General features: G+C 45.8%; 4 protein-coding genes and 1 long non-coding RNA gene across 5 annotated transcripts; 1 reads left to right on the forward strand and 4 right to left on the reverse strand.

Annotated features, from left to right (window-relative positions):
• LOC8083376 (protein TRIGALACTOSYLDIACYLGLYCEROL 1, chloroplastic) lies at window positions 687-2077 on the forward strand. Its single transcript, XM_002446866.2, has one exon. The coding sequence runs from the start codon at window positions 802-804 to the stop codon at window positions 1816-1818; it is 1017 nt and encodes a 338-aa protein (XP_002446911.1). The 5' UTR covers window positions 687-801; the 3' UTR covers window positions 1819-2077.
• LOC8083377 (acyl-acyl carrier protein thioesterase ATL4, chloroplastic) lies at window positions 5416-7416 on the reverse strand. The gene is made up of 4 exons (XM_021463632.1): window positions 7073-7416; window positions 6868-6968; window positions 6556-6665; window positions 5416-6403 (listed from the first exon to the last, which is right to left on the reverse strand). The coding sequence occupies exons 1-4, from the start codon at window positions 7414-7416 to the stop codon at window positions 6191-6193; spliced, it is 768 nt and encodes a 255-aa protein (XP_021319307.1). The 3' UTR covers window positions 5416-6190.
• On the reverse strand, window positions 11636-13928 carry LOC8055968 (acyl-acyl carrier protein thioesterase ATL3, chloroplastic). The gene is made up of 5 exons (XM_002448247.2): window positions 13592-13928; window positions 13005-13108; window positions 12723-12832; window positions 12478-12573; window positions 11636-12252 (listed from the first exon to the last, which is right to left on the reverse strand). Exons 1-5 carry the CDS (start codon window positions 13792-13794, stop codon window positions 12094-12096), a joined length of 672 nt encoding a protein of 223 aa, XP_002448292.1. The 5' UTR covers window positions 13795-13928; the 3' UTR covers window positions 11636-12093.
• LOC8055969 (probable pectinesterase 68) lies at window positions 17294-19600 on the reverse strand. Its single transcript, XM_002448248.2, has 5 exons — window positions 19105-19600; window positions 18784-18973; window positions 18140-18346; window positions 17811-18049; window positions 17294-17682 (listed from the first exon to the last, which is right to left on the reverse strand). The coding sequence occupies exons 1-5, from the start codon at window positions 19365-19367 to the stop codon at window positions 17529-17531; spliced, it is 1053 nt and encodes a 350-aa protein (XP_002448293.1). The 5' UTR covers window positions 19368-19600; the 3' UTR covers window positions 17294-17528.
• LOC110436218 lies at window positions 24720-26147 on the reverse strand. The gene is made up of 2 exons (XR_002454012.1): window positions 25239-26147; window positions 24720-25146 (listed from the first exon to the last, which is right to left on the reverse strand). It is a non-coding gene; the product is annotated as an uncharacterized LOC110436218 (long non-coding RNA).

Raw genomic sequence — 27535 nt, forward strand, 5'->3', positions numbered from 1 at the left:
AAGCATGAAAGCCTACTAGTAGATGCCTTTGTACAGCTGCTTTTGGTTTGGTTTCACTTTCAGTGACGCGAAAAGTGAAACGCAGGGCGTTCAGCGGTGAAAGAGACTCCAAGCTCGATTGCTTGAGTGCAGCCAGGTTTACTCGCCACTCGCGTTGCTGTCTTACAACTCCAGCTGCCTAGTAACTGATGAGTACAGTAACTGACAATTGCAGGTTGCGAATCATGTGGGGGGGAGGGAGACGCCGTGATCTATACAGACGACGCGACGCGGCGACGGCGACGGCGAGGGAAGCCCAAGCCACTCTGATCCGATTCCGATGGCCGTACTCGTATGCCGGCGGCCCGCCGTGACCGTGACATCTCGGTGTCGGGCCTGGCGGCTGCATGTATGCACGGCCCGTACGAAGTGGACGGCTGATGGGCTTGCTCTCTCCTCTCCAGGACTCCAGCGGTTCGCCGGTGCGGGCTCCCAGCCTGCAGGCCCATTTCGTAGCAGAGGAGTTTATTTAGGCCCAGAGCCTCTCTGTTTGAGCCCAGAGCTGGGCGTGCGCAGGCCCATGATAAAGCAAGCGGACGTTCCACACAGCAGCCTGGTTGACACTAGAGCCTCTCTCGTGGGCTCGTGGCCCAAAGCCTGTAATAATACGAATACGAGTATACGAGAATCCCCTCCACGCACCAGTCCAGGTCCAGCACACCGTTCCGTTCCCCCATTCGCCGTTCCGCATCTGTCCATCTCTTCCCCCACCCACGCACTCAGTCACCGCCGGCGCCAAGCCGATCTCCGACCACCGCAGCCATGACTTCCGGCGCCGCGCTCCTCCTCCGCCCCACCTCCGCCACGACACACCCGCTCCTCCACCAATCCAGCCCCAAACCATACTTCCTCCGCCTACACCCGTCTTGCCGCCGCCGCCGCCTGCCCGTCCCGCGCCTGTCCCTCACGCCCACCACCGCCAGCAACAACTCTCCTCCCCCGCCGTCCCCTTCGGCCCCTCCGACCGCCCCCGCGGCCCCGCCTTCCCTGTTCTCCAACTGGTCCCCGCCGCGCGCGATCTGGCGGGGGCTCTCGGCGCTGCTCCTCGCGGGCCAGGTCTTCCACCGCGTCCTCACGGGCCGCGTCCACCGCCGCAACCTCCTGGCGCAGCTCCGCCGGGTCGGGCCCGGGAGCGCGGGGGTCGCGCTCCTCACCGCCGCCTTCGTGGGCATGGCCTTCACCATCCAGTTCGTGCGCGAGTTCACCCGCCTCGGCCTCCACCGGTCCGTCGGCGGCGTCCTCGCCCTCGCCCTCGCGCGCGAGCTCTCGCCGGTCGTCACGGCCGTCGTCGCCGCTGGCCGCGTCGGCTCCGCGTTCGCCGCCGAGCTCGGCACCATGCAGGTGTCGGAGCAGACCGACACCTTACGCGTCCTCGGCGCCCACCCCGTTGACTACCTCGTGGTCCCTCGCGTGCTCGCCTGCGTGCTTGCGCTCCCGGTCTTGACGCTGATCAGCTTCGCGCTCGGCCTCGCGTCCTCGGCGTTCCTGGCCGATTCTGTCTTTGGCGTCAGCGTCAGCATCATTTTGGAGTCGGCGCGCAGGGCGCTGCGGCCATGGGACTTGATCAGCTCCTTGCTGAAATCTCAGGTGTTTGGTGCCATTATCGCGGTGGTGAGCTGTGCCTGGGGAGTCACAACCCATGGAGGAGCCAAGGGCGTTGGCGAGTCTACAACATCTGCCGTGGTTGTTTCCTTGGTTGGAATCTTCGTTGCAGACTTTGCTCTCTCGTGCCTGTTCTTCCAGGGTGCTGGTGATTCCCTCAAGTATGCAATGGGTTGAGGTGGGTCATTGCAGAGGAAGTATTTTGCTTTCTAGGAGATAGCATAGTCTTGTACATTAACAAGAATGGTGCACTGGATTCCAATAGGTGAACATTGCAACATCTGCCGCCGTCCAGGTGACATGTATCATTTTTTTTTCCCTTGATACCTACGAGAAATCATTTAGAGTGTTCTACCTTTGTTGTACTAAACTGTTGCTCAATTATTTGCCAGCGATTCATTATAACCTTATTCATGAAGCTATTGGTCGAATTGAATCAGTGTAACATATGATGCTAATATAAGTACAAAGAAAGTAAGACTAATGCTTCCTGCTTAATGAAATACGCGCCTCGGCGTGGTCTCAAAAAAATAAGTACAAAGAAAATGTTGGTACAATCTGCTTAGGCAGCAATGTGTAAATACAAATTTCTTGAGAGGTCTGCTGCTTTCAGATTCAGAAAACAACATTGAAATCATATTGTTTACCAATTGCAATTGCAACATATACACAAGGGAAGCTCATATGCTCCTATTTTAAGAATAGTGCTTTCCTGCAAGTGCACATAATCTTGCATCTTCAGCTTTCAGCGTCTATGGATGAACAGAATTGCAATAGTTTGTTAGAAACTCTAGAAAATACAGTAGTTAGACAGCGTGGCCATTGAGATAAACATCAGTGTCTCTGGGTTCCAATATGGATTGCCAGGACTAATGGATGTATATATGAGGTATATGATGGGTATAGTGACTATAGTCAGCAGGATAACAACAGTAGCACAAGAAGCTTGTTAGGGCAACATCCTAGATGACCAGATACTTCATCTTGAGCCTTTGTCCATTTGGGCCAGTAAGAGCCGGGGTCGGCGCCCAACCCCATGGATCACCCCGGCCTGGAAAGGATCCCGGCTCACATGGAAACAAATGTTTGGTTAAGCCCAGCGTGGGTTGTAACCTGGCCTACCCCGATCTTTTTCCCTCACCCCGGCCTGGGAACGAAGCTCGGCCTCCAGTGGTGTGGGTGAAATTCCTGTCGCATGGGGAGAGGCTGTGGAGGCGAGAGCGCCTGGGTGATGGTACGCAGTGGCAGTGGAGGCAGGGCAACGTAGACGCGGCAGAGCAACAAGACAGCGACACTCTTGCGTCCAGCGTCCACCCTTCTGGAATCCACCTCCTTGCAGGTAATCATTGTGCTCTTTATCGACTCCCTAGTGTTTTCTTGCAGTTCTTGATTTGTATCCTGACATGATCAGCGCCATTGGCCTTGCACCGTCCTGTGGTGCTGGGTAACCTGTGTACACTACTGTTGATGGTTCACATTAACAACAGATTCAGAGGCTCCACCTCCTTGTTTCTCTGCATTTTTTTTTGTCTCAGATAGATGCTCTGTAATTTATTTTTTTATGATAATTAGTTACTCTAATTTTGGCAGTGCCTTATGTTGTTTGGTCTGGGCTCTCAGCATAAACTTAGGAATAGACATGACTGTTGAATGAAGCAGTTTTATTTCACTGATAGAAATAGACATGAGAGTAAACTTAGAAAAAGATATTTTGTATATCCTTGATTTTTTTTTAAAAAAAAATCATTGCTACCCCACGAGTGACTGCCAGTTTGTTTAAGCCCCGTGTGGACTGTAACTCGCCTACCCTGGCCTTTCCCCTCATCCCCGCCTAGGAACGGAGGCCGACCTCAAGTGGTGTGGAAGAAATCCCATCGCAAGTGCATGAAGAGGCTGCACTGCTGCAGGGGGACCAGGGGACATGCGAAGCTGTGGCGGCAGCGAAGGCGTCACAGATGGAGCGCTCTCGTCTCTGGCATCCTCCAACAGCAGCCTTCTCACCAGTAATCTTCTTCCATCCTTTAGATACGAAGACAATAGCACATGTTTTATGTATTGGCTATCGACTGCATAGAAGTGAAATGGCTGTAGGTATTATCTAAATCTTCTATTGTCATTTGTTGATAGCCTTATTGTCTTCTTGTTTCTGAGGTACACTGCAATGACTTGAGATTGTATTTTCAATTGGTTATCTGCTAGACATATTATACAGCACTTAGAAAACATTGTTCATTCTGATTGTTTTAGACATCTAACCTGAATTATTGTATATATTTTTGTTCTTTTTAGTTGCGCCTCACTTTAAGTTTGATAGTCGTGCAGCACTTAACATTGTCTATTTGATTCATAATTGCTAGGTACTTGTCCAAGTGTTGCCTGTCGGTATTAGTTTAAGTTAAAAGGGACCTCTGATATGAAAGAATCTGATAGCTTTTCTTTATGCTTCTCTATATTTATGTACCTCAAGTCCTCAACTTTATATCTCTTTGATCTAAATAAATATTTACCTCGGAGCTTTACATCTGTAGATGAAAAACAAGTTTGTGAGCTGCTCTCTGTTATTTTGACATAGTGCACTATGTGATGATTTGTGATAGTCTATGGCTAGCTGGTGATTACAATTCAGAACTCCTTTCCTTACCTGTGTGCAGAGATATAGAAGCTCCCAAGCCCCCAAACCCAGCACAGAGATCATCTTCCTCTGCAGCTATGAGAATTATGGCAAGACCTTTCTTGATGTCAGCACGCCCCGCAAGCATGCTCAGGTTCACAACGAGGAGCAGTATACCTGCAATGAGCCCAACTATTGGAAGGTATTTGCTCCTGGTACTAGCATGAGTACCACACATACCTTTTGTTTGTTATTGCAATATGAACTTGAGCTTTAGTGTACTTATGACTTATCTGCTCTCAAACAGAAAACATCTCGAAATGTTCTTGTTTATATTGACTGAATATGTCTACCTCTTCCTATTCCTTATATGCCGTCTGTACCTGTCCAATCTTTATCCTGAGTTCCTGAATATGTGCTTCTGCACCAAGCCCCCCAAAAAAACTCCTGATTGATCCAGATAATATGTTTTCTTGATAGTATGCGTTGGCTGCATAGCACATTAGCAATGTTGCATTAGTAAAGCTCTCAGTATTTTATGATGCATATCTGTGGTTTAGGATTATCCACAATGATTGTAGCATTACTCATTAACCGACTCATGTTTTTTTCCGTTTTCTACTATTACATGTACACTTGAAAATTAGCAACAATGTCCATTTATTATTGTATTATTGCCTCACATTATTTTTTGCTGCAATCCATTCCTTTGTCTCATGGTGTTACGGGGTGGAGAAAGCAATCGTATCAGAGAAAGAGGAAGTCAATTCACATACTGCCAGTTGAGTCATCTTTAGGCTTGATGTTGGTTGCTCTTGAAGGCAACGTGCCTGTTGATACATCATACATATTCTGCGCAGTTCCAGTATATCTGATCATTTCTGGATGTAATTTTTTGTCGATTTGTGTTCTTTTATTTGGCCTGCATCAAATTTGTGTTTAATTCGAACAAAGAAGGATCATATGTATTGAGAATTGTATGACTAGCACGTTTAATTTTTTGGAGAGAGATAGTTATGTGTTTTATGTTTAAACTTGTGGAGCAACCACAGGGTTTGAATCCCTGCATTAACCGAAGACATGGTTTTAAAGAGAGGGATTAGAGAGGGGAGAGGGATTAAACCCCCAAAGGGATTGAGTGTCATGGGTGGGATCCACCTAATTTCTCCCTGGATGGATAGGACCCTTTGGGTTTTTGACCCCTATCAACCGAACAAAAGCCTGAGGTAGACTTGTATGAGTGGTATCCCAGATGCTTCGTGTTAATTTTTGGCTATTGATTCATTGCATCATCATCACATGTCTCTGGAATGTTGAATTGGACTTTAACCTTGGTAGACCTCAATTTTTTTTTTTGTCATGCATGCAAGATATGTAGATTCTGCTCGCTGTGACCTGATAAACAAGTATGCAAATTATCTCATGAAGTGAGTTTGTAACAAAATATGTTGTCTCTGGATGACAGATAATCTGTATGGGCGCAGCCAGTGTAGACTGTTAACACGTTGGTTGACATCATCGTCATATATATTTTTGTGTGTGTTCATGAACTTTAGACCTTTGCGTTGAAAAATGAAAAGATTCTCACTTTATCAAAGAAATAAGTGAAGAGAGGTATCAAAGGACGTTCTGTTCTGTTTCGCAACATCATGTTAATCGACTAGAAGGTTTTCTGTTTTCGCAACATCAGGTTAATCGAGGAGAAGCTCCAAATAAGAACCATGTATATATCCTGATTAGTGTTCGTATTGCTGAGACAGAAGATTGAACAACACATCTCAGTTCTCTTATTTATTTATTTATTTAAACGTATCGCGTACATTTTACACTGTATTATTTTAGGTTAAAAAAAAACGAATTGAACCATATACACCACCATGACAGCATAGAAGAGAGATCGCGAAAGCGCGGTGAGTAGAATTTCGCTTTCTTGTTCGTTTATGCAACCTTGCAGGAGAAGACTTCCTTGGCTCTTGCTGATAACTCCGGGAATACCCGAGTTGGGCGGAAGTCTTTGTTGAGGCAAACGACGGTCGCTCTGCCTTCCAATACGAGCTTACGGTCGGGCAGGGCCTCGATCTTGTGCTCCACAATCATCCGCACGCCTTTGATTTGGACAGGCTTCACCTTCACCACGAACCTGTCGCCGCTCTGACAACGATGATATGCACACACGATAAATAAATAAATAAATAAATAAATATAACTTCTGTGAGAGATTTTCCTTGCATGTGGGATTTGATTTGCCCTGCATGCATGCATGCATGTGTTCACACACAGCTAGCAGAGAGATGGATATGTACCCTCAAAGGCGCGAAATACTTGAGGTTGAGCTCAGAAAGAGCCATGGCGTTGCCCGTGGATGTCCAGTAGTCCACGCTGATGCCCAGCTTCTCAAGCACCACGTCACGACCTGACACGTACCGTACCACCTCAGATATATATATATATATATATATATATATATATATATATATATATATATATATATATATATATATATATATATATATATATATATATATATATATATATATAGTACTCGCAGATATGGAGATATATAGCTATGGAGGTACAGTAAAATTCATTAAACGATGGCAGGGATCATGGCTCACCGCTATGTAGGTAGCTGGCGTAGATGGCGTTGTTGACGACGCCGTACTCGTCAAGCTCGTCGTCGCGCACCTTCATCTCGATCTCGAAAAACTTGTCCTTCCTGTGTGTGTTCGCGTACATGCCACAGAAATCATCGGGATTATTATAAGGGACATGCATGCATGGTAGCCTGCAAAGTGTATCGATCAATCGATCGAAGCGAACCTGACGCCGCTGACGACGGTGGTAAACTGCTGCTGGCTGGGTGCGGTAGTGTGGCTAGGGCGAAAGCGTTGATCGAGCAGCTCGCTGCTGGCGGTCTCGGGGGCGGCGACGGCAGCCGCACCCCGGAGCCGGCAGTACTTGGGCCGCGCGGCCGCCGTGACGACCGTGCCGCGACGCGCCCGGCCGCGGCCGCCGCCGGTGCGCACCACCACGCGGTTGTGGTGGTGGCCACCATGGGCGCCGCCGGCGGAGCTGAAGCTCACCATCCCGTGGACGGCGGCGCGCAGCCGAGGGGAAGGCACGGTGGCCTGATGAACGAGGCCGGCCATCTGCTGCTGCATCATCGTGCGATATGATTTCGCGATCGATGCCGAGAGCGTGTGGCGCGTGGCACTGGCACGTACACGTTCTCGATCGGCTGATGATCGATCAGCTCTGCTAGATGCCTTGTTGGTTTGTGTCCAGTCCAGCGTTGGATATGGGTGGTGTCGCAGTGATCGTTGATGCCAAAGCGTGGCGTCCTAGCTATATATACAGGTCAGGTGGTGTGCCGAGATGGAGGATCGATCAACACGACATGGGCCAGAAATTTGCCGGCTGTTCAACAGCCCTACCTCGTCGCGGGGGTGTTTTACTGTACTCCAAAAGATAAATGTCCAATCCTGTGTGTGAGCGAGCCACTGGGCTTTGCCATTTCTCATGCATGCTCTAAATAAATCCAACCATGGCAGCAACCAAGTTTGGGCTAGCTACGTGCTGACTACTGTTGCACAGCACAGGACCATTGGATTGTACCGCGGAGTCGGGTTTTCGACTGTTCAAGTACCTTGAGCATGAGAGAAGGAAGAAGGCGTGTGTGAATCGAGGTCAAGTTGGAGGCGCGCGCGCGCGCGTGTCCCTTGACCTTGTCCATGCATGGCAGCTCTCCATGCCTTTAATTGGTAGTAATAGGTAGCGCCGTCGTTGCCGTGGTGTGTCCTGAGAGTGGATGGCGGGTGGGGTTAGCTCGAAGTGGGTCCACCGAGTCATGGACTGCTGAGGGATTAGCATTGCGTGCAGAAACTTGTTGATCAGTTAGGAATACTAATGATGATGAATGGCAGCGGCCGGATGGATGGGATAATAAACGAAGTCAGTCGTGTACCATGGTGTTGAATTTTGTTGCGGCGACGCCACACAAACCGGCCGGGATACGGTCAATTCGTACGTCCTTGAAAAGTTACTGGAACACACACGCCTGTCGATCGTCTCTCGCTCAATACAAAGCAATCACATTATATTGGCGCTAACTGTGTTACTGTTGCAGTGTTGCTATTCTACTTCTAAATAAAAAACACTCTGCAAGTTCAACGGCTAGTTGACCTCTATACGTCAAAACTAGCACGCAGAAAATCGCGCTACAGGTCGCGACTTCTGGTGTGTACACGTACGTACGTACATAGTACAGACTAGTGCAGTTCACCGTACGTCTTGTTTTTTTTTCTTTGTGGAAGTACTCGTATTTGCACACGGTAAACTTTCTTTCTCACGATCTAAATTAATATCCGTTTATGTCCGATCTATTTTTATCCCTAATCATGATTATAGTATGAGACATACTATAGTGCCCTTTGCTTTGATCATCTCATCTCACTGTTTAAATGGACGAAAAAAAGAGCTCTAAGGACATACGTCCATCTGTTTTGTAGGGGTATGAAACAAGCAGAGGCACTTTTCATTTGTTTTGCCCGGTTACATTCCAACACCACTTCTCCTGCGTTTTGCATGTGCACCGCTGAAACCGTACCGTGCATATATCGTGGGCGAGCGTATTTTGATTTCGTGCTCCATGTATGATATGCATGAGGTATATATATGCCCATGCATGTTTATGTTTTTCCCAAGACTATATTGTTTTGTTTCGTGGGGTCACAGTATATGATATAGAATCCAAGGATTAGGGTATCATGCATCGGGATTGAAATTAAATCTGAAACAAGAAACAATTGGACCACTTCCATAGATTGTATCTATATCTAATCCCCACTACAAGTTTTATCTTAACATACAAGCTATCCAAATTATATTTCACTAATTATTCACGCCATCTCTCACTAATAACCTCCATCCCACTAATTTCTAATGACCTCCTAATGCAGCCAATTTTGATAAGAGTGGATGCAATAACACATGTAGATGATTTAACTCATATATTTCAACAAACACTATATCTAGATGCATAAAAAAACAATTGTATGTAAAAGAGCTAAACATCTTATAATTTGAAACATAGGGATTAGCATTTAATATATACCTACCATGCCAAAAGGTAAATTATAAGAATATATTTGAGTAAAGTTCATCAGCGGTCCCTAAACTTGTTCGAATGTGTCATTCCGGTCTTTAAATTCGCAAAACGACCGTTTAGGTACTTAAACTTGTTCGGTTGTGTCATCCTAGTCTCTAAACTTAAAATCTCTGTGTCATCTCGGTCTCTAAACTTGTTTTTAAGTCTCATTTGGACCAAAACAGGACGAATCTAAAAACTCTATATTGAAAAATAACTCATAATTTTTTCATATGAACTCAAATGAAGATAAACTTTATATCAAAATTGTAGGCAGCAACGCGATCTACAACTTTGCAGTTGAAAAGTTTTTAAATTAAAATCGTTTAGGGTCCCAAATATTATTTATAAGTTTATAAATTTTGAAATTCAAATTTGAAATTAAATTTTATAACCTAAATGACTTCAAATAAAATACTTTTCAACTACAAAGTAGTAGATTGTGCTGAGGACTATAACTTTGATATAAAGTTTGTCTTCATTCGAGTTCATATGAAAATGTTATGAATTATTTTTTGATATAGAGTTTTTAGATCGCTTTGTTTTGACCCAGATGAGATTCAAAACCAAGTTTAGGGACAGGAAAGACACAACTGAACAAATTTGAGGACCTAAATGGATTATTTCTAAGTTTAGGGACCGAGATGACATAACTAAACAAGTTTAAGGACCGAGATGACACAGACAAATAAGTTCAAGAACCTAAACGATCGATTTGTGAGTTTAGGAACCGGGATGACACGACAGTAATACAAGTTTAAGGATCGATGGTGTACTTTACTCAATATATTTCATAATATATCTAATGAAACTTATTTGATATACTTCAAATATTATTGCCATTTTTGGTGTAAGACATGAAACAAGACACATGGTGTAAAGATAGGTCTACATATTTAAATATTGTTTGATGTTATGAAATGAAATGGTTGGGTTGGCCAGGCTGCTCAAATGTCCTCTTTAGATTGTAAGGCCTTTTTGCTAAAGGAAATTAGGCTTGTTCGATGGAGAATCAAGCCCAGCCTCTCAACTCGTTATGATCAATGGATGGAAGACATAGTCCCCTTGCTGAGCTAGTTGCTACTTTACTTGCTGCTGTTGATTTAATTTTTTTTCTATCTTTCTTTGTCTCCTAGACTGTAAGCTTCTTTCCATTCTCCTTTTCTTTTTTTCATCTCTTTTCACTCTTTCTTTGGCAGCTTGGCTGCTTGTCATGCATTTTGTAACCCTCTTTGACTTTAATTTCAATAAATACCTCAAAAAAAAATGAAATGGTTGGGTTTCACTCAGTTTTCAACCTGTAGGCATGAAACAAAACACTCCTAGTGGAGTTTTACTTAGTTTCTAATGCATTGGAAATAATACGCGCTAGATTTCGTTTAGATAAAATTCATCTCTGAGATTTCTCTCATGTTCTCAGACTGTTTCTTAATTACTAGACAATATCTTTCTACTCCTCTTTCATTTTTTACATCAGTTAAAATCATATGTGGCATCTTTTTTTAGATGCATGTATCACCCCACTATACACAATCTTACATTGCTAAGAAGTTAGATCCAAATTGGGGGTATATAACCAGCAACAACAAAACACATGTCAGATTTGGAGATTGGAGTATTACTATAGATGGCACATTTAGTTAGGGGTATTGAAAGGAGAGAATAAGAGTTTGGATTGATGGCACTTTTAGTTGGCGGTAATTGAAAGGAGAAAATAAGAGTTTGGACTTTGGAGTTAGGAGTTTAGAGATCTTGTTTATTCCGTAGGAGTGGGAGTTTTGGTGGAAAGAGGAAGAAGAGTTTAGAGGGACAACTCCACTAATCAATTCCCTTGGGAACGGGTGGGAATTGGATAGGAATTATGTTTATAATGAATGATAAATACATCCTCACTGTCGATCATGGCTTGTCCTTTACTTTCTTAAAAACTCACTCCAAATGGAGATATGAATTCCCTCTTCAACCAATCTTCAACTCCCCCTCTTATTTCCCTTCACGAGCCAAATAGACAATTGGAACAGAAAGTCAAGTTCCTACCTAATTCACTTTAACAACTCCCACCACTAATGCTCATGTCCCTTCCCATACAGTTGCCAAGCACACTCTTGAAATTAGAAAAATCTTCTAGCTCCTGAGAACTATCATGGGAGAATCTTGCAGATCGTCAGATTACTCTCAGCTATACCTGTACAAAATCTCAACTCTCTTCAGTTGTCATCCCGGAACAATGGAAGCACTTAATCCGTCAGCACCTCATAATCCTACTTCCGACAAATTCCTTTCCTGTTCCTAATACAACGTGCAGATGTCTAAAGCACATGCTATTCCTCCAGAGTAAGAAGAGCTTTCTGTACCAAACAACTGCAGTAGCAGATCAAATGTTTCAGATGAACAGTTACAAAGAATGCAGATGGACTGTGCTCTTCTATGACAGTGCTGCTCAGATGGAGATACATAGGTGGTTTTCGATGACACTGCAAGACCAAGCAGCCGCCAGTCTCCTAAATTAGATGATACTATTATGCAGCCGCCAGTCTCCAAAACCAGATGCTACAATTATTGCGACTATTATCGGAGTCATTTAAGCTCTGTTATATTCTTGGATGAGGAGGTGAAGCTTGGATGATATACAAAATTTTAGAGATAGAATGGGACTCTTTCGTTCAGACAAACAGCCCTTGTCTTTGCCTCCAAATTAGTTGCAGCTGTTATTCCGATTATTAACGTCTTTATTTGACCCTCTGCTGTCCTCGGATGAGAAGAGCTGCATCTTGGACAATAGTTCACGAGGAATGCGGGTAGGATAGTAGTCTTTGTTCAGGCAAACAGCTGTTGCCTTTGCCTCCAGAATTAGCTGCCATGAGAAACAGGACGTGGAAAGTTATACAGAGGTTGCACATAAATGCATAAAGTAACATGTAACTATATGGGTTGACACAATCCCAATTCCCACGCAGAGTTCTGCAGGTAACATTATGGTAGAAGAGCTTAAACCCACGCTGTTTCTTGTTTTTCCTGTTCTGAATGTGTAATTTTTTTTTGCGAGGATCCTGAATGTGTAACTTGGTGTTCTGCATACCTCGTGATTAGGAAGTTTCTCAATGATGTGCTCGAATATCATCCGTACACCTTTGATGCCCACAAGCCTCACCTTAACAACAAACTTGTCGCCGCTCTGCCAGTCCAAAGAAAATAAAGGGGCAAATCAGAACCAAGAGAAACTGCTATGCAGTGACATGTTCAATCCAAGGTTTCAAACTGAAATAATTTCATCAGATTTCTTCAATTTTGGTTTCTGCTTGGCTTAGGAAAGGAGCACATTACCCTCAAAGGGCCAAAGTACTTTAGGTTTAGCTCAGAGAGGGCCAGCGACTCCCCACTGCGCGCCACTGCATCCGCACTGATGCCTACACTCTCAAGTAGCTCGTGACGACCTGCTCAATTTCAAGGCATGGAATAAGATATAGGATCTCAATATGCTACCTAAACAACAATTAGATTTACGGAAAAAAAACGATGATAATACCGTATAAGACCGATTAATTACATTAGCATTAACTAACACTCCATTCTAACTTCCGAATTTGTACTATGGACAGAACTCACCATGTTGGCAGTAGCTAGCATAGACGGCATTGTTGACAACACCATACTGGTCAAGTTCATAGTCACGCACCTTCATCTCCACTTCAAAAAACTTCTCCTCCAGCCTAACAATCAAAGGAACTAGCAATGGTTCAGCATCGAGCATCCATGTGCATTTATAAAGTTCAATTTGGAGGAGTCCAGTGTCTTTCAGGAATTTGGGTATCACGATCATCCAGGCGTCCAAATTATCAACATTACAGAAGGAATCGGGGGTAAAAGGTTGTAGCTAAAGATGACAAAATGGCATAGCTAACGAGCAACACGCATAAGCCACATAACTGATATGAATTTGTGCGCTACGAGATCGGCAAAATTACTGGATCCCCTTCCTGAATAGCTACATAATTCGCCACGGGAGATGCTCCAGAGCAAGGTGAGCAACAGCAAAGTGGCTGTGACAGTGTGTGACTACACTTCCTCCTATGCCGTGGACCAAGTAAATAATCCGATCGTATCTCAAGTTTTTCCCCACGTCCAGTGAACCAAGAAAGTTCAGATAACAAAATTCCAAGAAGTACAGAGGACAAAGGGAGATTCGGAGAGACCTCAAGCCGGCCTGGGGGCTGGTGGATTGGGCGGAGACGGCGAGGGGGCGGCACGCGCGCCGGCCAGCCGCGGAGGCGAGCGGCGCCCGTCGAAGCGCCACGGCCCGGTGGACGTGCGGAGAGCTCCGGCCGACGGCTCCGCCGTGGATCGGCGGCAGCGCGGGGCGGGCGGTGGGCACGAGGCGCGCGAACTGGTGATGCATTGCGGCGAGCAGGCCGAGGGCCGGAGTGGGGCTTGCCAGCTTGACCAATGTGTAGTGGGCAGACAGCCTGCCAACCAACCAGCCAAACTAGCGGAGCATTGATTTTGTCCAACCTCCAGCAGTTCAACGGCATCTCCGTCCCGCACGGCCGCACCCGCGAAAAACCCAACCCCAAATGCAAATCCACCGAATCCCTCAAAACCCAACGGCGCGTCGGGGTTCCCGAGGTAGCGCCGCCGCTAACGGTCGCCTCGCCGCCCCTTCCTCCTCCGGCGGCGGTCTTCACCAAAAGTTGTTGAGCACCAGCACCCTGACACCGACCGCGGCATGGACGGTTCCAAGGACGCTGATCCCCTGGCCAGCCCACGTAGGTGCGCCAGTCTTTCTCCTTTTCTTCAATCCTCTGGAGGCTCGACTCCCGCCGAGACACCGCGTATGGCGATGGCGGGTGGTTGGAACTGGAACCCTTTGTTGGATTGACAGTACACTTGCACTGGTGCTTGCTGAAATACTGAAATCTGATTTCTGACTTTACTGAATCCTTTCACGGGTAATACCGATTCATGCTCTGGTGTTTCCGTACATGGATATATGCAGAACATCCTTGTTAGGTTAATTCCATCCTTGAAATTTTATTTGTCAAAGATGCCTTTGGTTGAAATGTTAACAGTTTTTGATAATTTGACCCTGAAAGCAACATGATCCCTCATTTGAGATAACTGAAACTGTGGCCTTTATTTTTAGGCTGATGAGTTTGGATTAGATAAGCCTGTGCTGGTATTAGGGACAACTTCCAGATCGGTCATGGTTCAGGACATAGCACCTTTCCTCTGAACATAAGGGCAGTCAGCTCATGTCTGATGTACCACACAAGATGATCGGCTAACATGTGTTGAAATATATTGGTAATTAACTGAATTGTCATGTTCTGGTCTATGAATATATGCATCAATTCCTTAGTAGTTTTTGTTTTACAGTTTGTACATGAAATATCTCCTAGAAGGGATCAAGAAGCTTTTCTTGAACAGTATATTTTTTCCCCCCATTAATAACACTGGATAAGAAAAGTGGATTTCCATGGTTAAAATTATTTGAGCAAACCTGGTTTAGTGCAGCTGCCTGGGCCCTGCACGGTTTTCGCAAAACGGAAAGTTTGAAACTTGATGTTTTTCCTGATAATATGTTTGATACTGGTACATTGAAGTTTACGGGGGTGTCCTTGCAATGCTTACTATGTTATGGGACCAATTTGGTAGTTAGTCATTTGTAGCAATATTTAGAACTATGGAACCAATCTGCTATTACTTATATCCAAGCATACTTGATCTGGCATCTAAACCACTAGATAGTTCGCTTCTTTTGACATATGAATTTTTTGGGAAAGGTTTTTGGCATATGATTGGATGCTCAAATTATCGATACTAGAATAGAAGTAATCTATGTAAAATAATTGACCAACAACCTTTATCTCCAGATGGATTCTATTAGCTAGGCTCTAGACCTGCTTCTGCTTGCTAGTACTTTTGTTCAGTATATATGAGCACAAGTGCAACTTTTTGAAGCCCCTCGTTTCCTTTCTAAGTGTCATTTATGTTCGACTTTGGTATTTTGTCCGCTTATTGTGGATCCCTTTTACTATGTTGTTGTTTTTTTGGGTATTAAATGTTCTGTGAATAACTAGTCACAGTAAGCTGTGGATACATACTTCCTCAAAACTGTGCAGGGCATGGTCGAGATAACGCCACAAGTTTTTTTCCCCCAAGATTTTATGCATGTGCACTTAATGGAATTTGTTGAACATTATCCTAATTGGTGGAGAGCAAATAGAGACAAATTAAACAAAGAAGAATATGAGCAGTATGAAAAACCACTTGACCTCATGGTAACCCTTACTGTGCTTTATGAAAATTAGGCTCAGAATTTCTCCAGAATTATCAGCATTCACGCAAAAGATACAAGAATGTGGTGCGGTATAGTACACCCCTTTCCTTGGAGTTGCTTCCTAGTGATATTGTTGTGGTATCTTTCCTGGTCTCTATCTGAATAGTGAATACCATGGGATAACAGTAAGTCAGTGTCTATTTTCTGTTAGGTCCTCATCTGTGGCTGTTGTTCCTAACCTTAGCAACTAACTTGGACTCCTATCAATAACTATGGTTCAGATATGGTGGTTTTTATTAGAAGTGCTTATCTTGTACATTGAGGGAAAAAACTGGTACTTTTTTACATGAATCAGGTTGTTAGGAAATAATCCAGTAGATCCATTTGTTAGGCATGTATCAGGATAGGTTAGGAAGTAGGGGATCATATCATGACTATAACATCTTGAGAGCCAAGTTGAATCTCCTCTACAAATAGCTGCCCCTGTACCCTTTATGATTCAACCAGATAGGAATCTCTGTAGCTCTCTGTCTCTGTCTGTCTCCTCCCTTTCCCATGTTACTGTTCTCGCAAAGGAGCACCACTGCCACCATCCCTCCTTGCCACTGCCCCTTCTCTCCTCCAACAAAACTAAGCACATAAGCAAGAGAGATGACACTATAGATTCCATACTTGTGAGGAAATGTCATTGGTTAATGAAAGTGAACGGTTGCTGCCAACTTCTCCGTGAGTTACATTGGTTCGATGCTGATGTCCAAGGGTCGATTTAAACCTGTTACCATTCCACGTTCAAAGCCTGCCATATCAAGCTAAGTCTGGGAGACTTTGGCCCAGTGGCGCACTTGGATTTCTATGCTGAGCATTCAAACAATGGAGAGGCACAAAGAGTTCATGAAAATATGTGAAATATACAATAGAAAAAACTATAATATATTACAAACTTTTCATACAAAATACTAGTTCAAATAGATGTGAGAAACATTGAACATCTTCAAATAAATCATCATGTTAACCATGGAAAATACTTCAAATTTGTGTGGAATGTAGTTGGTGATGCTTCCAAATTTTGAATGTGATGCTTACTATGGCATGCCTTCTTCTGCCATCCTTTATATCTGAGAATAATAGGTATTTACTCTTGGAATTGCAAACTATGGATGTGATGGTTTCATGATTTTGTTTAGATTACCCACTCCCTCATTTTCCTACTGAATAAAAAGTTATGGTATAAGGTAGGGATGGACCAACACATTCAATTATTTATACTGCCAACCATACAAATTTGCTAGGTTTGGACTTTGGAGTCAGAATTGATTGGCAAAAGCAAAAGTGTTAGGTTCGGAGTTAGAATGTCCATACATATTACTCAACCTGTGAGTCGGTTCCATGATTTGTGAACGAACGTCGATTCCATGATTTCATCCTGCAAATGAAATTTAACTTCCAATTCCAAGGTTTGTTCCTGCTTTGAAGGTTCCCTGGGAATTGGGATGCTAGAAGGACCAAGCCGTTGCATACAGCATACTGTGACGGGCAAAGCTCTGTGTTCATACTTCTTTGTAGATTCAAACATAATGGAACAATTTGAATTGCACAGACTGACAGACAAGGTCTCATATACAGAGGTATAAATAACAAACTCACTGCTCACTGTCTAGTTTACACTGGTATACATGAGTACATGACAAAGTTGAATGGTGCTTCACATTGTATGGACGGAAGGAATCTCGAATCTACTTCTGTGCTACTGGATCACTATACATATATATTAGCTGGTAAAATGGTGTTCTGTTCCGTGTTTGTTCTGTACGAATAAAATCTGGTTTGCTGTAATGGATCTGTGTCCTGACTCTTCAGACATCAGGTGTGAGCCAGTGGTATCCGTTGACGAAGCTCTTGCCGAGGAAGGGGCGGGCGGCGAAGTAGTCGAGCTCCCGCGCCCACGACACGCCGTGCACGGCGTCGACTCCGGGGCCCCAGTTCCTGTACATCCCGAAGAACGCCGTCCTGCTCGCCGGTGAGGAGGTTATATAGCAAGCACATGTTAGTAGCCGAGGACCTGAAAGGCAGGCTCAAATATTGCCTTGCTGCACTGCACGGTATGTAACTAGTGTGTGTGAAGTGCTGAACGTTACATGCTCTTGTTGCTGGTGTGATCCCAGTCATCCCATCCGCCGGGCGCGATGACGCTGTCGAAGTAGGTGTAGGCGTAGACGATGCGCGAGTACTGGCCCATGGCTCGCCCTACGTAGAGCCTCCCCGTGCCGGTCACACGGCAGTTGACGAAGGCGAAGCCCGTGCGCTCGCACGGGTCGTGCCGCCCGTGCGCCGCCACCGACCCGAACCGCTGCGCCGTCGAGTGCAGCTCGCAGTCCTGTTGCATTGCGCGCGTTTTCACCTCGCCATCAGTACACAGAACCAGCAGATTTTGCAGTATGCGTACGTGTGCCGGGCCGGTACGCACCTTGTAGAGGGAGCGGGCGTTGCCGAAGACGAAGTCGATGGAGCCCTGGATGTAGCAGTCGCGGAAGTAGTGCCGGCCGGCGTCGTCGCACAGCGTGTCCTGCGCGCCGTAGAACCCGCAGCCGAAGAAGAAGGCCTTGTCGCCGGAGATGCGGAACGCCACCGCCTGCCCTCCTTGCGTGCCGGGCATTGGTGCCGGAGCTGTGTTCTGCCAAAGAGACGACATTGGAAAGGCAAGTGCGTCAGCTATTAGCAGCCTGCTGCATGGGCCAACCGAAATGCGCTGCTCGTCCAGGCTGCCTGTCGCTCGCCGAAGCCGTCCAGTCAACCTGCTCCAAGCACAACCTCAACAAACACAGGGATTCAAAAAAAATCGAAAGGAACGAGAGGTAGCTAGGATACACAGAGAGACGGCATCGTTTACAAGTCCAGACTTGTGACTCTGAGGTTTTGTCACTTTGCCTGGCCCCTGCACCGTGTCTGCCGCCGCTGCATGATGCATCGTGGAGCCGGCCACAGCCCCTTTTTCCCCTGTGCGTCTTGTGACCTCGCGTAGTACGAGTGTACGCTCGCTGGCAGTGTGCGTTTCGTTCATCATGGACCACTGGGTAAATGCATGCATTGCAAACGGCTGCTGCTGCTCACCTTGAAGCTGATGTTCTTAGCGTTGAAATAGTTAGCGAGAATGGTTACTGAGGCGGTGTTGTAGGTGCGGAGCGGCTTCCCGTCGGGGCCGCGGTCGCTGGCCCGGTCGTGCCACTCCACCACCGTCACGTCGCGCCCGGCGCCCTGGAACGTCACGTACGGCTTCGACGCTGGCACCACCACCTTCTCTCTGCACGCACGCACATGCACACCACCCCGGCCGGCGAGCCGTCAGGAAATGAACCAAGCTCGATCGATCGGCCTCAGCGAATAAAAAAAAAAGAGGCCAGCTAGCTAGCTTAGCTAGGAAATTAAACTTACATGTACGTGCCGGCGTTGATCTGCATGATGACGCGCATGGTGTTGCCCTCCGGCACCGAGTCGACGGCCTGTTGGATGGAGACGAAGTCGCCGGCGCCGCTCGCGTCTACCACGATCTTCCGCACGCCCACCGGGTGCCTGTACCGGTGGCCCGAGTGCTTTCTGTACTCGCACTTCGTCGCTGCTGCCTGCTGGCTCGCGATCGGCGGCAGGAGGCTCGCGACGGTGACCAGCAGCAACAAGAGGATGCGAGCCAGAGCCATACTGCTTCGCGAAATGTCCGTAAGTGCTGGCTTACGAATGATGATATGAGGTTCTAGCTTTGTGTCTTGTCAACCTTTCAGTCTAGATAGCTTTCTCTCACACGCGGCCTCGTCCCTCTCTCTCTCTTCACATGCACAACATATGCTGAGACGACGGAGAGCGAGGCGAGGTAGCTACACGGGCGAGAGGGCGCGGCATATATAGAGGTGACTAGGTGAGTGAGGACCGAGGCCAGAACGTATACCAACGGAAATAATAATGGAGTCGACGAGAGACGCGGGAACGCTCCAAATGCTAGCAACCTTGCAGACGCCGGCCGGCGTGTATGCATGTTTTGGAACTTCTTGCCTTGGTCTCGGATGCCAACGGTCATGCTTTCTCTAAGTTTCACCGTACCCTTGCTAGATAGCTAAGCTAGGTTAATGTTAATTAACTAGCTAATAGAATGTGCCAAGCATATATACAGGCGATTAATATAGCTAGGCGAGTGAGATCTACTGTTTTTTTTTACGACTGTCTAGCAGTTTTTACGGGGCTGAAGTAGACTTTCCAACCGTTTACACACAGCGAACATTATACTACCTTTTAGATTCTGTAATATACTCGTACCATAATCTATCTGTTTAACTTGACACGTTGACTCCAACGGAAGCAGCTTCCTTTCATTTTTACTGGTGTCCTGGCGTCCAATAAACATGTGTTGGTCGGTAAATTCTTGCAGCCCTCGCAACTTAAGATTCTATCACTTCATTACTGCATACCACATTACAGTATGTAGTAGTACGTGTAAGGCCTTGTTTAGTTCCAAAATTTTTGGCAAAATAAGCACTGTGCAATTTCGTTTGTATTTGACAAATATTGTCCAATCATGGACTACTAGGCTCAAAAGATTCGTCTCGTCAATTTCGACCAAACTGTGCAATTAGTTTTTATTTTTATCTATATTTAATACTTCATGCATACATCTAAAGATTCGATGTGACGGGGAATCTGAAAAATTTTGCAAAATTTTTGGGAACTAAACAAGGCCTAAGCAACCAGCAAATTCTTCCCGTATAGGCCTTGTTTAGTTCCGAAAAGTGAAAAGTTTTCGGTACTGTAGCATTTTCGTTTGTTTGTGACAAATATTATCCAATCATAGACTAACTAGGATCAAAAGATTCGTCTCGCGATTTACAGCTAAACTGTGTAATTAGTTTTTATTTTCGTCTATATTTAATGTTTCATGTATGTGCTATAAGATTCGATGTGACGGAGAATCTTGAAAACTTTTTGGTTTTCAGGGTGAACTAAACAAGGTCCAAGTATACAACGTAGAAACCGTGCAGTGCATGAAAGCATGTGTATGTGACAGATCAGCTTTACCAAATCCCTAGACGATGGATGGTCCAGATTGACGACGGTGGGGTGGGCCGGGGGCCCTCCGAAAAGGGTACCAGATCGGATGGAGACACAAGCGTACACGGACCGGAGCGCCGAGATCGAGCAGGTAGCGGCGTGCATGCATGCAACAGTGCGAACTGCAAAGGGCGGCAAGAGCGCGCCGTGGCGACACCCCCCTGCAGCAGCCTGCACTGCGCACGCCGCGAGTGGGAACAAAGTCACTGCAGCTAGCGTACCGCCGATTTGTCACTGCCGAGGCCCCAACCCAAGAGACGCCACCGCAAGGCACGAGATAGAACGGTCCGAACGCGCCCAGGCCTGTCACAGGCCAGCTCGCATGCGGCCACCGCATACTACAAGAGAGCTGCACTAATCCACCATTCCACCGCTCAGAACTAGGCTGAGATGAGATGAGAGTACGCGTCGAGAACCTTAAACAACAGCAACGATCCAACAACGAACGTACACCGGCCCGCATGCCGCGCGCCAGAGGCTGCGCTGCGCCCATGCATGCACTGCGCGGTGCGCGCACATGCCTGCCTGGTTGCACGAACGCGCACGCCGCGGGCGCGGGGGTGGGATAGGGCGAGAGCACAGCAGCACAAAGGCAAAAGGCCTCTCTCTCTCGCCTTGGGAGGCGCGCGCGGGCGCAGGCGTGGCATGCCGGCCGGCATCGGCATGGCGCGCGCGGATCGGAGGTGGCCGCGGCGGCTTCCCGGCCCCGCAAATAGCAAAGTCGATCGGGGCGCTTTTTTCTGTCCGTGGTACGAGTACATTTTTATTCTCTTTGTAAGCAATCGTGGTAGATGACGAGTGGAGTAGTTTGGTACTTTGGTGTGGTATTAAAAGGCTAGCCTTTTTCATCGTCGTTCTCTTCTGGATCATCATGGGCACTGCCCCCCTCCTAATCACGTCTGGTCTGCGCGTCGTCATCAGGTATACTACCCCATTTGTCTACCTACGAGGACCACATGCATGCAGGATGCATCGATGCTGTATGTAGGAGTATATGTATGTGCAGTGCAGTACCGACTGCCTTTTGGGGCTGGATCCATGCATGCATCCTGCTTTTACAGTGCAATTTCGGTCTGGAGACAGAGAAAGTTAACCTTGGATATCGGCATCACTCATGAAGCAGCGGTGAATAATCCAATCCATACAGTATTGCTGTATCCACCACCTACCTAGCTTGTTCGAACGGTCGAGCGTGTTAGCTGCGTTCCAAGAATAACGTTATACACGTCGCGGATGCAGCCGAAAGAAGCACGCCGAGAAGGACCCCAAAATTCTCGCAAGGGGACGAGCAACCCGTACCGCTTCTCGATGAATGCAGTCTCTTGTTTTGTTGGGCGCGCGGCTGCAGGATAGGACCGGCGGGGTGACCACCGGTGCACTGTACTCTACTCTACTGCATGCGCTGCCGCAAGAGGCCAGGCGCACGCCGCGGGCGGGCGCGGCAGCTAGTAGGCAAGCGCAACGGTCACTTGCCGTTGCCGGCTGCGCTAGCTCGTGAGGCCGGGCGCGGCTAGAGGCCTAGAGCCAGAGCAAGCAAGGGGGCCGGCACGGCGCGCGCGGGTGGTTGCCGTCCCGTGCGGTGCGAACGGGCGGGCGGGGGCGGCGATGCGGTGTGGCCTACTACTACTACGACCAGCGCTCTGCGCTGTGATGCGATGACCTGCTTGCGTGCGGTTTTGTACGGTAGCAGAGCGTCTCGTTGCGTGGTAGCCTGGAGGCTTTTTAAACGTTGGGGAGCGCCAGCGCCGGATGGCGGTCCGCAAGCGGCAGGCTTGGCGAGAATGACACATCGGACCAGAGAATGGCAGCTCCTCCCCGACGCAGAAAGGGAGGACCACGTGCTCGCTTTTGACCGGTACGTGCTACAGGCCTTGTTTAGTTCCGAAAAAAATTTCGCTGTAATATTTTTGTTTTTATTTGAAAAATATTGTCTAGTCATGAACTAACTAGAATCAAAATATTTGTCTCGCGATTTACAGACAAACTGTGTAATTAGTTTTTATTTTCGTCTATATTTAATGCTTCATGTATGTGCTGCAAGATTCGATGTGACAGGGAATCTTGAAAACTTTTTGAATTTCGGGGTGAACTAAACAAGGCCATAGTAAAACTGAAAACCTTTTTTCGCACGAAATACTATATATTCATCAATTTGACAAAACACGACCCTCGTTTCTTCTAACAAGAATGCACCGCGGTGGAGTACTGTCTCATTTAATTTTCCTCATCTTTACCGAGCACACATGTCAACCAATAATGATCTCGTAGATTGTTATAGTCTTACCGGCCAATGTAAGTCTCTCTATAGTATTTGCGGAGAAGACTCATTTTATGCCAGTTTCAGTGGAGGTTTCATCAGAATGTCATGCATATTTATTAGAGCGCCATGTCAGCAAAACTATACTTTTTGCATGAAACGAAGAGGAGAGAGAAGGAAGTAATTTCACCATGGTGAAACTCCGCTGGCGTTGTTTCCCACGCGGTGAAACAGGATGAAATCTCCACTGAGGACTAAATCGTTTCACCATCTTGCATGTGATCCAATCATTTTGCAGTAATTAAATGCTTTGCCCAGCCTAGGAAACATCAAGGTGAAACTCATGCATTGTGGAGGTTGTTTCATTGTTCGTTTCATTGATGCTCTGTCAGCAAATTTATCTTGAAAACAGCACATTGAAACGGGCCATTGAGACTGCTCAATGCAAGACTCTATCACAGAGTCCAAGACAGTTAATTACATATTATTTATAGTTTTTTGCTGTGTGGCACCATATTTATTGAAGAAAGAGGTAGAAAAAATAAGACTCCAAGTCTTATTTAGACTCCAAGTCCACATTGTTCGAGGTAATAAATAGCTTTAGACTCCATGATAGAGTCTGCATTGTGAGTGCCCTTATGACCAAATGGTGTAGCCTTGCGTTAGTGAGATAGGGAGTAAATAGAAGATGACTGTCAGCATGCCCTATTGTTCCCCTTAGCTCATCAATGCCTACATGGACTAGACCTATTGGCTATTGCTTCCATTGGGCATGCCCTAAAGAGATTGTATAAGAAAAATGACTCCCGCCATATCATCTTTTCAATCTCCTTTTAAAATGGTTCTCACTCAAGGAAAAACAACCCTCAACCCCTCAAAAAAACAGGAGAGCAACTCATATACTTTGGCCTTGTTTAGTTCCGAAAACTGAAAAGTTTTCGGAACTGTAGCACTTTCGTTTTTATTTGACAAATATTATCCAATTATAGAGTAACTAGGCTTAAAAGATTCATCTCGTGATTTCTAGATAAACTGTGCAATTAGTTTTTATTTTCATCTATATTTAATACTTCATGCATGTGGCGTAAGATTCGATGTGACAGAGAATCTTGAAAAGATTTTGCTTTTTGGGGTGAACCAAACAAGGCCTTTGCCTTTCTAGGCCTTGGACAGCCTCACCGAAGGAGTCACACGTGCCTATGAGTAGAACGTCACTGTCGTGTCAAGCCACCAAGCTTCGAACCTTTTTTATCTATATTTAATGCTTTATGCATGTGCTACAATATTTGATGTGACGAAAAATTTTGAAAACTTTTTGAATTTCGGTGGAAACTAAACAAGGCCTAAGGAATAAAAAAGCTAGACATATTGATGAGCACTATGAATGCTGGCTAGGAGCGCGGAGACTGTAAATTGTTTGGGAAGTGTGCAAGACTAGAGAGGAGCAAGTCGCTAGCTAGTAATTTTTCAACATTATCTTGCATCTATGTTAGATGAATAGTGATGTTAGCTAGCTACTTCACTAGTCTTTTAGGGCGTCCTTAGGGCATGTACAACCCACAGACGGGAGTCGTCTGTAAGTGCCTCGAATTAGATGTACAGACAACCAAAAAGACAGGTCATACAACCCATAGACACGGATCGTCTGCAAGCTGTTTAATGTTGTGCATGTAGCCACAAGATCAATCATGAATACTATTTTGTGTACCACCATGTTGTTATTTGATATATAATAGATCACAGCTACGCTCAATTACATGACCATAGATCAGCATATCACGTGATTTGCCAATCTGAACCAAAAGCAAGCTGCTCAAATCGAACTGAAACGCTTCAGCAATACATTACACAGATACACCATACCAGTCAACCAAAATCAATTGCATCAGTATTCTGTACAATAGCAAGGAAGCAACATGGATAATCGATCAGTGTGTTCAGTAGGAAACTACTCGAATGGACAAACGTCCAACGAACTCTAGGATTAAACCTAATAATAAAAGAGATTCCATTAAGTACCTGACCAGCAAGATAAGCATTTGGGCATTCAAGAAAGTTTTGATTTCTAGATATAACTAGAAAACCGTAAACCATCTATGCAGTTTTTCGGAATTGAAACAGAACTGCAATCATACAACATGGTGACTACGTAAGAGAATTCCTATTCAGTCCGATAATAATATGAGATGACCAATAATATGGAGAAAATGTTTACCTCATGGGCATTCTGTCAAACACCTTCTGTGCGCTATGGATGTTGACATCGATTCTGATACTCTAATATGGGATGTGGTGGTGATGGGTGCTGCTGGGCCTGTAAATGGTGGTGTAGTTTACCGGGATGCTGCTGCCGTCGTCCCCTTCGGCTTGGGGTGCCGATGATTCCTTCCCCAGGTTCGCTTGGACTACCGCCGCCAGCAGCATGCGGCACGGGTAGGCAGATGTCCAAGCCCTTGGCGCCCAGTGGCCTAGGTACGACGACGATGGCGACGACGATGAGATGAGGATGGAATTTGGCGGGCAATTTCTATGTCTCTCGTGCACAGCTCATAGTGCGACGAACTGGTCCGCGCGTCTCGCGGCAGTCGGGACGGAGATTGCCACGCACAGGCTGTGGTGTCTCGCTGCGGCCGCGGCGGAACTCCATCGTGCAGCTCACGGCGGCCTGGGCACCTCCCGTGCGCCAATACTAGTTTCCGCGTGCACCCACGCGGGATCCATATGTGTCGACGAGTTCAGAAGACGACTCGTACATCGGTGCTCTGGCTGGCGATTGAGCCTCGGAGCACGGGCCCTCATCGTCGCCTCGCGAGACGACGGGGCGACCGTCTCCAAGCGAGATGAGGGTGTTTTTCGCAAAAACAACAACACAGAGATGAGAGGAAGAGACGCGTTGTAGGTGCCCTTAGGATCTATCCCCTGTAGTATCAGCTATCTGTAGTAACCGTACCCAACTTTTCCTCCTCTTCTCTCCCTTCCAGAACCGGTTCAGATCTTGCCCGTGGGGAGAGGCTCCCTGCTCCGCTGCCAGCCCCCTACCCTTCCTCTCCGGCGACCTCGCTGACGACGAGGGTGGACGGGCTGGTTCTCCTTCTTTCGCTTTTAAGAGTTTGTCTACTAGAATAAAGGCCGAGATGGCCGATTTATCTTCTTCAACCTTTGAAGGCAAAGTTGTCGATGCAGCCATGGCTCAGGTCGAGTTCGAAGCAGGGGTCGATGCGACCGGCCTCGCCTCCTAGGCCGTTGACTTGCGCAGGGCACCCGCGTGGGTGATGCCTGGCTTCTTCGGTGCTGGAGCCCTCGTAGTCGAAAGACGGGGACAATGCGAATCGGCTGGTCGACAAGCTGAAAGGCAAGATGAAGAATCCGCTGGAGGAGCTGCTCAAGGAGCGCGACCTCCCCATAGGCCTGGTCCTGTGGGAGGCAACCATCTTCAAGCTGCTGACGGAGTCGCGACGCCTGATGGTGTTTTTTCCGTCCTCCTGCGAGGTCGGGTTCTGCGCCTATTCTTTTAATTTTATTTTTTATGTCTCCTATATTAATATTTTATTTAAAAAATAGATGTTCAACGTGGTAAATGAGGCCTTGTTTAGTTCCTATCGAAATCTAAAAAGTTTTCAAGATTTTCTGTCACATCGAATCTTACAGCACATACATAAAGCACTAAATATAGATAAAAATAAAAACTAATTATATAGTATGTCTGTAAATTACGAGATGAACTTTTTAAGCCTATTTAGTCTATAATTGAATAATATTTATTAAATAAAAACAAAAATACTATAATACCAAAATCTGAAATCTCTTCGCAGCTAAACAATGCCTAAGATGACTTTGTCGCATCCAGTCCAACGTCCTCCTAAAGATGAAGTGACTCGCGAACGTTCGTGCAGCCATGTTCGCGAATCGCGAAAGCTTTGCTTTTTTTTTTGAGAGAGTAGAAAGCATTGCTTTTATGTGCTTTGTACTGTAGTAGAGATATCTCTCTTCGTCTTAAATAACTATCATCTTGAGTATCCGTGTCACAAGTTTAATTAAATTTATAAATATATATATATATATAATATCTATATCTCTAAATAAATTTATTAAAAACATATTTAAAAAACTTTTTAATGATATTAATTATATATCATAAGTATTATATTTTTAAATATATATTTAGTAAAAGTTATTTCTCGAAAAAAATGTAGTTATTTTAAGACACAGCAAGCAGCACATAGTGCTAGGCCTTGTTTAGATCCAAATTTTTTTGGATTTTGACACTGTAGCACTTTCGTCTTTATTTGACAAACATTATCCAATCATGTAGCAATTAGGCTTAAAAAATTCGTCTCGTGATTTACAAGTAAACTGTGCAATTAGTTATCTTTTTTTATCTATATTTAATGTTCCATATATGTGCCGTAAGATTCGATGTGATGGAGAATCTTGTAAAGTTTTGGGTTTTTGGGTGTATCTAAACAAGACCCTAGTAGTTTGCCACGTTGCCTCGCCTCCCCGTGACCGTGA

The sequence above is a fragment of the Sorghum bicolor genome, chromosome 6 (assembly GCF_000003195.3).
Source record: "Sorghum bicolor cultivar BTx623 chromosome 6, Sorghum_bicolor_NCBIv3, whole genome shotgun sequence".
NCBI lineage: Eukaryota > Viridiplantae > Streptophyta > Magnoliopsida > Poales > Poaceae > Sorghum > Sorghum bicolor.